This window comes from Chenopodium album, chromosome 12 (assembly GCF_948465745.1).
Source record: "Chenopodium album chromosome 12, dcCheAlbu1.1, whole genome shotgun sequence".
NCBI lineage: Eukaryota > Viridiplantae > Streptophyta > Magnoliopsida > Caryophyllales > Amaranthaceae > Chenopodium > Chenopodium album.
Window position 1 is genome coordinate 54,344,898 of NC_137845.1, and position 14,112 is coordinate 54,359,009.

Consider the following 14,112-nt stretch of genomic DNA (forward strand, 5'->3'; position numbering starts at 1 on the left):
CCTTATGGTCAAACCACACACCCAACGGGTCGTGCCTCCGACGGCCTTATCATGGTGGATTACATTGGTATGCTTCATTAACTACCTTAGCTACTTATATGTGAATACGTCGTGCATATGTATCCTCAAATTTATTTGTTATTTATTTTATATACTATATACATCTGTTTCTTATTAGTTACAATAAATAAAATTATATATCTTATCACAACTAATACTCAGCCCCTTCATTACAATTAATGAGAAACACTTTAGAACGTCACAAACTAGAATATTGTATAACCTATAAAAGTTGTTACCCTATTATAGCATGATTTTATATTAGAATATGTTAGGGCGAGAACATCTAACCCAATACTTGCGCTTTTTTAACTTGGTAATTAATTTTGATCGACTACTTAATTATTTCAATTTATTCATGATATAGCATCGTACTTCAATCTACCACAACTGAACCCATATCTAGCTACCGGAAGCGACTTCACCCACGGAGCCAATTTCGCAATCATAGGCGCTACCGCTAATGGTGGACTTAACGTCAATTCCTTGGCTAAGGAGCTTGATTGGTTTAAAACTCACCTCAACTCTACTTACTCTAATCCAGCAGGTACATACATTGCACTCGGTTTTTTTTTTATTTTTTATTTTTATATAATTTTAATTAAATGAAGAAGTTTGGAATATTGTTTATAACAAAATGATCAGTACGTAAAAATTAACATATCTCAAGATAGCCTAAGATTTTCATTATTTAACAAAATCATTTTGATCTGTTTCCTTAAAAAAATAGTTCTAGCGGAAAAATATTGCATAATTAATATATCTTATCAAGTTTTTGTAGCGGTTATTACTTTAGTATATATGAGTAATAAATGATTGATACGTTGTTACGTGCTCAAATTATCAAAGCATACATATTATGATTACAGCAATCAAAGAAAAACTCCAAAAGTCGTTGGTGCTAATGGGAGAAATCGGAGGCAATGACTTCAATGGTCCTTTTTTTCAAGGACAAACGATCGAGGAAGTATCTAAGCTCGTTCCTGGAGTTATAAAGACCATCCACGATGCAGTCGAGGTAAGTTGAATCTACTAGTGACTTAAATTAAGTCTTGTTTGGTTCACCTTATTTTTGTTTCTCTTATCTGGCCTTGTCTAGTCTGATCTAATCTGGTCTGGTCTGATCTGATCTTAATGTCAAATTTGACCAAACTTTAACCTCAAATACTTGATAATCTATACTATCAAGTGGGGTGTTGTTAGATTCATGATAATGTGTATTTATTAATATGTAATTTTTATAATTTTTTTCATTACGAAATTAAAGATATTTAACGATAAAAACTGCACGTAAAACGATAATCTGATCTGAACATATTTTTTCTGAAATAAGTAAAAATAAGGTGAACTAAACAAGACCTTAGAATATATATGGATCGAGTTTAGTTTGGATCAATTTGGATGTATTTTTTTTTTTTGACGAGAATTTGGATGTTCTGACAATATAATATTGGTCGATATATTTTGTTACAACCATAAATATAATTGTGTATTAACCGTTAAAATTTTCTCATAGATAATTAATCAATAATATATAGTCATATGTTTATTTTTGTTGCAATAACAAAAACTATGTTGTACATATTAATAACGTATCAATTGTAACCATGTTTCGATCTAATCCTTTGCTTGATTATATTTCAGGAAGTGATTAGTTTAGGGGCTACTAATATTGTGGTACCTGGGAACTTTCCAATCGGATGTGTGCCTATTTACCTTGTTAAACATGAGACGAATGATACCTCAAAGTATGATGAACTTCATTGCCTAATTGACTACAATAACTTCGCAAAGTCCTACAATCAACAATTACTACAAGCCATCACTCAATTGCAAAACACGCACCCGGACGTAGCCATCGTCTATGGAGACTACTATTCTGCCTTGACTTCGGTCATTAGCAATGCTCGACAATTAGGTAATGTTCGGATCTTACTAAATTATCACACTGTCCTCCAAATTTTTACTAATATTTGGTTGACATACGTACTGAAAAAAGGTTTTGGTTTAATTTCTTGTCGTTGTTTGGTTGTAAAGTATGTTAACGAGTATGTATATTATATAGGGTTTGAGGAAGGTGGCACTGAAAAGGCTTGTTGTGGAACCGGTAATAATCCTTACAACTACGGTGATAAAACTTGTGGCACTCCTGGAGCTCTAGTTTGTCCAAACCCTAGTAAAAGAGTAAATTGGGATGGAGTTCATATGACTCAAGAAGGAAACAAAAATGTTGGACAACAATTGATTAAGCAATTTGTATCTGCACTTAGAAAACATATTAGAAAACGTCGTAGTAGACAATGATGTGGAAAAAAAACACATAGAAATTACAAAGATGGCCAAAATAAAGTATTTAGTGTATTTCTTAATTTGCTACATAGATTTTAATTAGCTTAATTATTAATTTTATGAACACAAAGATCAATACAATATGTTTTTCTTGTTCACCAATTTAATCAGATTAACACCTTCAAATTCTTTTTGTATGCTTCTACTATAGTGAAAGTACTTGGATCTTACCCTCTACTTATTAAATTGTTCCCTTATTTGTTTAATTCTAGCAAAATTAGTTCATATAAATTTTTATTGAAGTAAATTAACGTATGGTCAACAAAAATAAGGCCAACAAATTAAAGGAAGATAAAGGCTACCAAATTATGAAATAAAAGTCATAATCTTCCAAACCTTTGTAAGGTAAAAGCGAAGATAATCCAATTTGGTTTTGGATCTTCATGAGTGAAAAATTATTCATGCTTTATCAATAACAATCATTTTTCCTTATCACTGTAACTTTGATTAATTCTTCTTTTTATCACATAAATAGCCTAAATTTTTTTCAACGAGATGTAATTAACTAAAAGGAACTTGATCCAATGGTTATAGCTAGGTACTTGCTTGCAAATTTAAATAATCCCTAGCTACCAACTTAACCATAGGAGTTAGAAAATGAATGTGATGCAAGTAGCTTGGTCAAGAAAATTAGCTTTGCCTATTTGCTCGGGACAAAACTTGCCAAAATAGAATACTCCCTCCCTTGTTACATATTAGTTGCAACTTTAGGTATTATTTGTGAGGTATAAAATATTTTAAGGTCGCAACTAATATGTAACGGAGGTAGTAAATACAATGAAACATAAAAAAGTTGATTAAGGAAGTAGGGTACATTAAATAATTAGCTAATAGCTAGCCATTGGAGCTTAAGCTTCAAAGTAACTAATTAAAATGATAATTAGCTTAAAAGCTTATGTGACATTATGGGGCATGAATTAGATCACCATTGAAGTTGCTCTAATAACTTTAAACACAAACGAACACTAAAACTTGTATAAAACCAACAAACTATCATAATAATAACAATATTGTGATTATGAATAAAATGCACTCTCACCCAAAAAATTGAAAGAAAGTTCGGATAATAATAACAGCATTAGGATTATAAATAGGATTGTTTTTGTAAATAACCATCCCTCAAAGCACCCTTTGTTGAACATACCAGCCGTTTTTCTTGAAATAAAAAAAATACCACCCTTAAAACACAACCCCTCCTTTATTTCGGCCTGTTTTCTGACTAAGGGCCTACATGTCACCATCCTATTGGTCTAACATAAATTTTTTTAAAAAAAATTAAAAAACGTAGCCACCCCTCCCCCCTCATAAGTCAATCACCCGTCGGACCACCACACCAGCCAGCCACCCTCTCCCCCCCCCCCCTTCACTGTCAGTGTGCAGCATACCTTCCCCTTTAGCGCCCAATCTTCCTCCAATCGTCGGTATTTCTAACTCGACCCTCCAGCCTCCACCTTGACCACCGCCTGAAACTTGCATACCCACCCACTTGCTTGAAATCAAAACCCTAACCCACCTAGCCCTGAAATCCCCTACTAGCCTAAAACTCCAACCCTCACCTGAAACCCTAAATGCGAAACTACCCTAAACCAAGGAGAGGGGCCGAAATTGTTAAGCGGGAAAGGGAAGGAGCTGGAAACAAGGATGGGAAAAGGAGGTGGTGCCGGAAACGGGGACGAGGCAAGGAGGGGGTGCCGCCTAACAGAGGTGAAAAGGGATATATATATATATATATATATATATATATATATATATATATATATATATATATATATATATATATATTAATTTTGATTTAAAACCCTAACTCGAAAAACTAGCTAGAATAGGAGAGGGGTGGTGAATGGTGATACCTACTAGTTTTGTGTTTAAGGGATGGAATTTTTTAATTTCGAAAAAAATGGGTGGTGAGTTTAACAAAAGGGTGCTTTGCGGGGTGGTTATTAAAAAAAATTAAATAAAAAATAAAAAAGTATGTCCTACCCCATATGATCACGAAATTGAAGACCAAAACATGCTACTTTAAAAGTTGATGCTGAAAAGATGGACCGTAATTCTTAATGCAAATGCCTAGTTGATGATCACATCATGAAGCCCACCTTTGTTATAGGCGCAACACACGCATGTGTGCCAAGGCCCAACAGACATCATTTATAATGTACCAACACTTTGTATACATCCAAATTATTTTTTGCTTATTCTTTAAATCATAACCATTGAACTTATACTTGTACTACAATGTAAATTTGCTATAATGCAAAATATATTTGGCTTAGTTTCATACAAATTCTTACAAGAATGAGTTTTATTGTTAATACTTTAATAAAATATTACCGGTATATCTTCGTACTTCGTATATTAATAGTCAAAATAGTTCATAGAGTACTCATTAGCTCGACACTCCGTGCCCTATCATACCTAAATTAAACCAACTCACTTCATATGCTAAGCATGAAACAACCAATATATTTTATCAGACTTAGCTTGGATCAAATACCTTGTACATCGCTTTACTCTTAAGCGTTGACCTATTTAGCATAGCTGACTAACCTATGAAAAATGTACAGTTAGCTCACTAAGATCCTTCTTTAAATATTTTTTTTTTAAAAAAAAAAGCAAAAACATATTTTGGATAAAATTTCTTTTACTATTATATATATGGACGAATATTTTGACTTGGAAATTAATGCTAAAGCCATTCCTTATGCCTTTGTTTTGTGTGTATCCTAATCAGATTCTGTTCCCACAAATTTGCTTCAATAGTACATTTTGTTTTAGACTTTGCCTTTTTTTGACCTTTGAAGACGAAATAAGTGTGACTTTAACTTAAAATTATCGAACAAAATAAATACTGGTACAGTATAAAAAAAAATTCAATATAAAATAATAAATTTTTTTTTTTTTTTTTTATTCATTTTTTTTTTTGCATTGGTGTTCCACCCAATTAGCCCAAATCCAGATTTGAGGGTCAGTTATGGGTGATTAGGTTCCAGTCCCTTCCCAATTGTTGTTGTAGGGGATCGAACAAGGGTTCCCCCTACCAAATGTAGTCTCAATCACCACTACACCAACAACCAATTGGTAAATAATAAATAATACTCCCTCCGTCCCTTTATTACATGCTTATTTCTCATTTTGCACGGGAATTAAGAAAGTTAAAGATTCCTTAAAACTAATAATTGGGTATATGAATATGCATGTGGGGTTAGAGAGAGATAGAGAGAAAGAAAAAGTGGTTGGGAATTAGGAGAGAGAAAGTATTGAGAATTGATGTTAAAGTACAAAAAAGAACAAGAAAAAGGGTGACAAATCATCAAAAAGAGAATAATATTGTAAAAAAGTACAACCTATAAATAGAAATAGGCACTTAATTTTGGTCACCCCAAAAAGGAATACAAACATGTAATAAAGGGAAGGAAGGAGTATAAAATTATAAATAAATCAAAGAAGAAAAGAAAAGGGGTAGGTGTAAGTTTGATTACCCAAGAATGCATGCAGTAATTTGCGGAAGTGATAGTACAACATAAAATCCATTAATCATTATACTTTATAGTTTAATAGGTCCAAATCATCATAATTAAGTCAATTAGATGAATTAATATGAATTAAGTGCTCTTGCCCCAATATTGCTACTACTATATCAAATGTACTTATATTTGCCTGTTATTGGTTTGTCAGAGCCAATAAAAGAGTGACACATAAAAATGTGTTAGTTTATGTTTTATGATGATTTCGTTTAGTGGAAGAAAAAACTGCCCCAAAAAACTAATCATGTCTCCCTGTAAGCTTTAGCCGTACCTAAAAGCATGGAGCTGAACTTCTTCCATTAACTAAACATTATCTTTGAGTGCTTTGAATTGAATGAAAGGCTAGCATTTTAGTTTTAAGTTGTCTAATGTGAACCCAAAGACTATCCACTTTCTATTCTATGCATACTAGAGTGTACCACATGCGCGTCATTCTGCTAAACTGCTAACGCACGAGATATATCAAACTTGTAAAGGAAAATAATGTTGTGGGAGGAAAATAATGTTGTGGGAGTTACGGGATATTATTCGTTTTTTATTTGAAGAAGTAAAGGGAGTGCTAAAAAATGAAAATTAAGAATTTAATTAGAGCATGGTATTTGTGTGAATAAAACCTGATTAGTAACACAATTAAAAATTAAACGTCCTATGATGGTGATGGCATATTGGCATGTAATTGGAGTTAATTCTAATTAGTTATGGTATGTTGTTATCTTCAAGGAACTATGACAGTACAATTGGTATGCTACCCAAACCTAAGTCATATTCCGTCAATATAATCTAAAAATTAATTGAAGCCTAAGTAAGATAGATGAATTGGACATTACAAGAATTATATACGGCATGATGTTTATGAGTTTATCCATCCGATTTTTTTTTTTTAAAAAAAAAATATTAAAATGTTTCTCAATCCAATTTAATTGTGTGACACAAATCAAATCATCTTAGAATGAGTGGATGGAAGTGGTATGGAAGTATGGAACTGCTAACTATGATCATGATTGATCATAAATTTGCTTGCTTGATAAGAATGATAACCTAGGCACATACCATCATCTATAATAATTTAAGACCAAGTTTGATTGATGAATCAAATCGTATGGGACTTAACAAATGTACGATGTTTACCCTTATTAGGACGATGTTTATCCTTATTAGGATAAATAACAACTCTTAACGCATTGTATTCTTATTAATCAGATTGATTCAGCTTAATTTAAATGAGTCCTATACGGGATTCCTCCAATAAAAAAATGAAAAGTACAGTTAAAACTTCAAAGCATCGTATTAGTATGGAATTAATGAAAACAACCACGACAACAAAGTATAATTATCTAAAACGTTTAAACAACAAAATATGCATTTTCTTCTTTAGAAATCGACGTGTACCGTATGTTTGTATGATAATCCTAACGAATTAAAATAAAACTACTAGTTATAGAAAAAACAATCTTAGTAATCATTGTAATTGGAAAGTGCCAAATTAAAGTGTTATCAAAATCAACCTCCATAAAGTGCCATGAATGTTTTAGACACTAGCTTAGACCATTAGATATGTTAGATCAATCTCAACAATTCAACCAATCTAAAATACTATGTGCCATACAAATATAATTTTGATGTAATAGCGTAATTCACCAACTTATTGCTTTAAAGACCTATTGAGTCACAAAACAACTTAGTTTAGAAGCTAGGTTAATATATATGTATATACAGTATTAATTATTTAATTCATATAATATGATTTTTATTGGTTTTGTTCAGCTAGCATTTTAGAAGGTACCATTATTATTCCATTAAAATATATGCATGCCCATTCTGTTAATGTATATGTTAAAATTAATCATACGCTAAAAAGAAGTGGAGTAGCATGTGTACATCTTACTATAAAAAGTCAACCCACCAAATAACACCTGCCTTCCCACAAAAAAGTCAATAATAATAATATTAAATATTATAAAATTTATTTATTTTTTATTTAATTTTGTTTTTATTTTTATTTCTTAGCATGCCTTACCATAATCATGAAAATAAAAAAACAATCATTTTTTCTGACCAAAATCATTCCTTTTTTTTCCGTTATAAAATCCGCCTCTTTCATCTCAATTCTCCCAACTCACTCCAAGAGTCCAAGTCACAACTAGAATTTATTTTTATTCCACTTAGACAACAAAAATAACAACAACAATAATAATGAGGCACTTCTTTTTGCATTTGTTCATGCTATATGCAACTCTCATTACATGTCAAGGTGTCTTACAAACCTCCCTTAGAAGCAAAGGAGCAACACCCATGACAATGCAATTTGAAGCCATCTACCAATTTGGTGACTCGCTTTCGGATACCGGCAACTTAATCCGGGAGTCTACCGGTGCAAAGACCGCCTTCGCGAGGCTTCCTTATGGACAAACTTACTTCCACCACCCGACCGGGCGTTGTTCCGATGGTCTTCTTATGGTGGATTACTTTGGTATGTTTCATTTATTTGCACTCGTACACTTAACACTTTATTCAAATTTCCTCTGTTTCCTCTGTTTTTCTTTTTCCTTCCGTTGTGATTATATGCATACAACTTATATTAGAACATATTGAACGATAGTTGTCCTTTCTTTAGTAAGATAAAGAAAGGGTTGTAATTTATTCAAAACTACTGCTTTTTGTTATTTCATTATTATTCAAAGCACAAATTTGGATTTCTAAGTGTTTCTTTTAGCCTTTTTTTCTTTTTTAAAAATCCTAATTAGAATTCTTAATTCCAATAAAGTAAGTTGAAATTATAAGGAAATGGAGTAAATAGTTTTATAAATTATAATAATATATATTTTAAGTTTTTTAAACAATCCGTTTCTTATTAATTGTGTCATTTATATTTATAGCTCTTGATACATAAAAGAATAAAAAACAAGAATCGCATTTTTAAAAATGACATGAGATAGTTAAATTAATGATAAGTACTTTTTCCGTGTTTTGTTTTTCCAAAGTGGAATGTTTTGTGAGAAATTGAAAACTCGAGATGAATAATAAGAAATTGAAGGAGTAGTTAAGTACAATTAACTAATTAATTAACAAACTGTATAATACCCTACAACGAAATATTAGTCCAAAATATATTGCAAGTTTCAGCTTTTTAAATTGAACAGCTTGTAAAAAAAATTCACTTTCCCAACCCCCTACCAAAAAAAAGTAAGAATTCTCTTTCAGAAATTAGTCAATGAGTTAGAATAATTTTGTGGGACTTTTACATCTCAATCTAACTAACTATTGTTCAACTTTTTTTGAATGGTAGCTATGTACTTTAACCTACCACTGCTGAACCCATATCTTGCCAAAGGAAGTGACTTCACCTACGGAGCCAATTTCGCCGTGGCTGGCGCTACTGCTCTCGACGTAGCCGCTTTGGCTGCTCGAAACGTATCTCTACCTCTTACACAAAGCAACTTGGATATGCAACTACGTTGGTTTAGATCCCTCCTTTACTCTACTTTCTCCGATCCAATAGGTACGTGTTACGCTATAACGTACCATTAGATGACAATATTGACTATTCTTGTTGTAATCAGTATAAAATAAATAACGCTAATGCATGACTGCATGGTACCAAATTATATGCCATTTTGTCAATGACTATCATTAATATTTGCCTAAACAATGTTTATAAATGATATAATATGGAGTGGTACAAAAGAGTTATGAAGATCGAATACCACGTATTTTTCATAAATACAATTTTGTTAATCTTTCTTGTCAAATTAATACTTGTAGCTTGTGTTTGGAAGGTTATTGCTTGTAGGGTTTCCAAATCTTTGGAGAGCCACTTTTATTTATGATAGTGTTTATATTGACTGAAGTTTGTGTACGGAGTATGACATGTTCTTGCACCAAATTTAATGTGGAAAGAAATTAAGAAGATTTTATTTAATTTTCAAATCTTTGAAAAACTTCTTTTCTTATGAAAGTGCCATAATGTCAAGGCACAAATTTCTGCAGTACACTCATTTATATCACTTTTTTTTTTTTTTTTTTTTTTTGGAAATGGCAGGACACATTTATATTCTTACACTAATTGATAAGTCAAAATTCTTTACTATACCTTTATACTTTAAAAAAAAAAAATTGCGTAAGAAGTTAAAATTATGTAAAATATGTATGTATTGGACATTAAATAACACTGAATTATTCGTAAGTTTGTCGCAATTTCAAGTTACTTTTATCACGAAAGATAAAGTTAATTATAAATAACAAAAACTTAGGGGAAGAAGAGAATTTACCTTTACGTTATCAGAAATTTGATTAAAGCAATCCCAAAAGTTCACAAACTTTTATGATCGATCTAAAGAATATTGACATTGTATACTGTAATCACATGAAGAAATTAATACAATTAACTAGTCCTAAATCACAAAGAATTGTGTCTATTAAAAATTATTAATGACATTTCCTTGTAATTGCATGCATGGTTGCAGAAATCAGAGAAAAACTCCAAAAATCATTGGTATTAATGGGAGAAATTGGAGGCAATGACTACAATTTCGCTTTCTTCCAAGGTAGAACTTTGGAAGAAGTATATCAGTTCGTCCCTCACGTTGTACAAACCATTAAAGATGCAGTTAAGGTATGTTGATCACAAGTTGCTACTTTATAAAATTAATACTTGTAGTTGACTACTATAGTTATTCACATTTCACGAGAATATTCTATCTGCGTTAGGACTTATAAGTTGTCATATTATCCTAATCTCTTTAAAATAATGTGTCACATCGTGTGCACTGGTGAGTTGAATTGAGTGTACCATAAAACTTATTGTGAAATTTTAGGCTTACTTATGGATAAGTAATCCTTATGTTGCTAAAGTAGTTACTATGATTATTTTATGGGACATAGTAATGATTCTACATCTTCTTCCCATCAATCACTTAATCTTACCTACCATTTTGTTGAAATGCTATCATTGAGTACTAGTATACTTTGTATTAGAAAGCTACATCCCTTTATTTTTCGAGATGACCTTAAATAATAAGTGTGTTTAGCGTTAATAATTCGGATTGAAGAGTGTAGTATTGAACACAAATTTTCTCTTAACTATATTGCAGGAAGTGATTCAGCTTGGGGCTACTAATATTGTGGTGCCCGGGAATTTTCCCATCGGTTGTGTACCTCTTTATCTTGTTAAATTCGCAACTTTTGATACATCCAAGTATGATGAACTTGAATGCCTTAAAGACTACAACGACTTCTCAAAGTATCACAATAATCTCTTAATAGAAGCCATCGAAGAGTTGCAACGCGAACACCCGGGTGTTGCCATTGCATATGGAGACTACTACTCTGCCTTGACATGGGTCATTAGTCATGCACCTCGATTAGGTAAAATAGTTATACAGTTTGTGCACCCCTCCCTTCTTAACATACTATACAAAACCATCACGTCCTTCATTATTCTAACCAATAATAATTCGGTATTACTATCTTATGTTATTTCTAATCACGTTGATAATTTATACTCTAAGGTTAAAGCTATAATTATATATCGATCACTCTATCATTTATATCTAAACCATATTTTACATTTTCCTAATCAAATGACGTTCTAGTCAATCTCTAAAAATGACTCAATATTACTAAACTAGTAGGTGTATGGTGTATCAACATTGAAAGCTTTTGACTTTGCACACATCCTATATTTTCAAGTCTTGGTTTTTTTCGTTTTGCTCAAAACATAACTAATTTGTAATCATGGAAAATGGTAAATTAAAATGATTAGCTAGGTAAAAAGTTGGTGTGACAATATTTCCGTTGAATCAATCACAATTCACAAGAGGGATTTAGACCCGTGATTGATTCCATGAGTGGTCCATACTCCAATGCTTAGAAGGACCTAGACAATACATGAGACAATATGTAAAAATGAAGTATTAATTGGAACTAACATGCCATCATATATTGCCAAATTATCACGTTATACTATTTTTATGGTTGGACTTTTTGAAAGGCTTTGTAATAATAGTTCATCATTCACTTTCAAAGTTTATTCCACAAAATTTCATACACATATGTATATATAACCGACTAACTTTAATGGTAAAGTAAAGATAATATGAGGGACAGAGGAAATTTTGCTAATCCTAATATTTCCCCACTCACTTTCAAAGTTTATTCCACAAAATTTCATACACATGTATATGTAGCTGACTAAATTTAACGGTAAAGTAAAAATAATTAAGAACAGAGAAAATATTGTTAATCCAATTAGTTTTTGAATTGTTACTAAGAGAAAAGGTTTCAAATTTTATTTTTACAGGATTCGAGCGAAATGGATCGAAAAAGGCTTGTTGTGCAATTGGTCGCAATCCATACAATTATGACCTAAAAAGAAGTTGCGGAAGTCCTGGAGTTCCTGTGTGCCAAGATCCTAGTAAAACAGTAAATTGGGATGGAATTCATATGACTCAAGAGGGAAACAAAAATGTAGCCAGATGGTTATTGAGAAATTTTGTACCTACACTTCAAAAACGTCTTCATCCTTAATCGAAATATTAATAAATTATTACACTATTTGATTAAGAATTTTCCTATACTAAATTTATTCAGATATCAAAATTTGATATTCTATCTAGGCTAATGTCAATTAAGAGCCATGTTTTGATTTAAGCCCATTGACATTTCGAGATTGTAATTGATAATAGTCGATGGGCCTACGTTGGATGATCCAAATTTTAAAAAAGAAAATGGACTCTCAAGTTTGCACGAATTTCAAAGTTAAGGCTATATGTATTGCATATAATGGAATCAATGGAACTAATTTGTCCTTTGAACACTAAATTCTTAAGCACCAAACTACGAAAGATTTCATATTACATGTCATCATTTAGGAATAAAATTGATAGGATTGGATCATGATATTCATATGTAAGAGTTTAGTGTTATTTATGTTATGCTCGTAAATTCGTAATTAACTACTTAATCATAAAATCAACTTCTCTATTAGGTTTTTGGCCCAATTTAGTTGATTTTTTTTTTTTTTTTTTTTTTTTTTGAATAGCAATTCAGTTGATTGTTTAATTTGTAGATATTCCATTATTTAATATGGCGCATTAAATTTAAGTACAATTTTGCCAAAAGGGCCCAAAAAACTCTTAAACGTTGTAATGGCTGATTGTGAGGCTTTGTCTACTTAATAATATTTGATTTAGTTTTGTCCAAAAAAAAAAAAAGAAAAAGGAACTTAGCCAGAACACTTTTATTGGAAAACAAGGCTAGACTAAAGAGAAGAGGCCCCCACTACACAAATCAATGTGCTCTCTTTACTTCTTTAGCCCATAAAAGCTCACTATTCTATTCTAGTCTAGCACCAAGAAGTGGATGGCTCATATTTGCTTTCAAGTGACTTTAGATCAATTTCTTTTGCTCATGTTTTTACAGAAGTTAAATACTACCTCTCTTTTACATTTTTTGCGACTTTGAAGGGTGTACGGACTTTAAGACAAAATTTATTTATGAGTGTAAGATACAAAGAGAAAAATAGGAATGCATGTGATGAGAAGAGAGATAGAGAGAAATGACAACCTAAAAAAAAAAGAAAAGAAAATATTAGTTGCAAATAATATATAGCATCTATTTTTGAATAAAGCTGCAAAAAATATAAAATAGAGGTTGTAGTTGATGAGGCGGCTCATGTAATAGCACATCTAAGCCCTCTTAAGTATTCTACTCGAGTTTGGGTGGGAGAGTGCCCTTTAGGCTTTAGTTATTTCAGACATTGTAGCGGCGGTTTATTGTTCTTTCTATAATAATAATTAATCGCCTTGCGGCCTCTAATACAAAAAAAATAATGTACACCACTTTTCAAATATAATTTGAATTACACTTAGATAGAGTTTACAGCCTCTTATTTGAAATGACAATATGGGCCATATGGCTATAATATGGCTCGAAGCCAGTGTAAAAATTTTGAACCTAACCTAACCCAATTCAGCACCTGAATATCACTTGCTTTAAGTCTATTTTTTTTTTTTTTTTCTTTTTTTCTTTTTGGTATCATATAAAAATTATCTTATATTGTACTCCGTATATAATAACCATATTATGTAGATGGCTCGATTAAAAAAATAATAATAATAAAATAAAAAAATAAAAAATAAAAAATAAAAAAAAAACATGTACACGGGCATTAATCACACAT

General features: G+C 31.4%; 2 protein-coding genes across 3 annotated transcripts; both read left to right on the forward strand.

Annotated features, from left to right (window-relative positions):
- Nucleotides 1-414: 414 nt before the first annotated feature.
- On the forward strand, nucleotides 415-2,508 carry LOC145571382 (GDSL esterase/lipase At5g03980-like; the record flags this gene model as incomplete). Its single annotated transcript, XM_081630427.1, has 4 exons — nucleotides 415-607; nucleotides 930-1,078; nucleotides 1,705-1,978; nucleotides 2,126-2,508. Coding segments are annotated over 4 exons (855 nt in total), but the record flags the coding sequence as incomplete, so codon positions are not given.
- Nucleotides 2,509-8,066: 5,558 nt separating this feature from the next.
- On the forward strand, nucleotides 8,067-12,824 carry LOC145572651 (acetylajmalan esterase 2-like). Of its 2 annotated transcripts, XM_081631611.1 has the most exons (5): nucleotides 8,067-8,403; nucleotides 9,220-9,432; nucleotides 10,397-10,545; nucleotides 11,024-11,297; nucleotides 12,232-12,824. In XM_081631611.1, the coding sequence occupies exons 1-5, from the start codon at nucleotides 8,127-8,129 to the stop codon at nucleotides 12,456-12,458; spliced, it is 1,140 nt and encodes a 379-aa protein (XP_081487737.1). In that variant the 5' UTR covers nucleotides 8,067-8,126; the 3' UTR covers nucleotides 12,459-12,824. The 2 variants fall into 2 exon arrangements, with proteins under 2 accessions (XP_081487737.1, XP_081487738.1); XM_081631612.1 differs by lacking the exon at nucleotides 9,220-9,432.
- Nucleotides 12,825-14,112: the final 1,288 nt, after the last annotated feature.

Coding starts and splice junctions, on each gene's coding strand:
- LOC145572651 (XM_081631611.1), top strand. CDS start 8,127: ATGAGGCACTTCTTTTTGCATTTGTTCATGCTATATGCAACTCTCATT. Junction 8,404..9,219: donor TCTTATGGTGGATTACTTTG/GTATGTTTCATT, acceptor TTTGAATGGTAG/CTATGTACTTTAACCTACCA. Junction 9,433..10,396: donor TACTTTCTCCGATCCAATAG/GTACGTGTTACG, acceptor GCATGGTTGCAG/AAATCAGAGAAAAACTCCAA.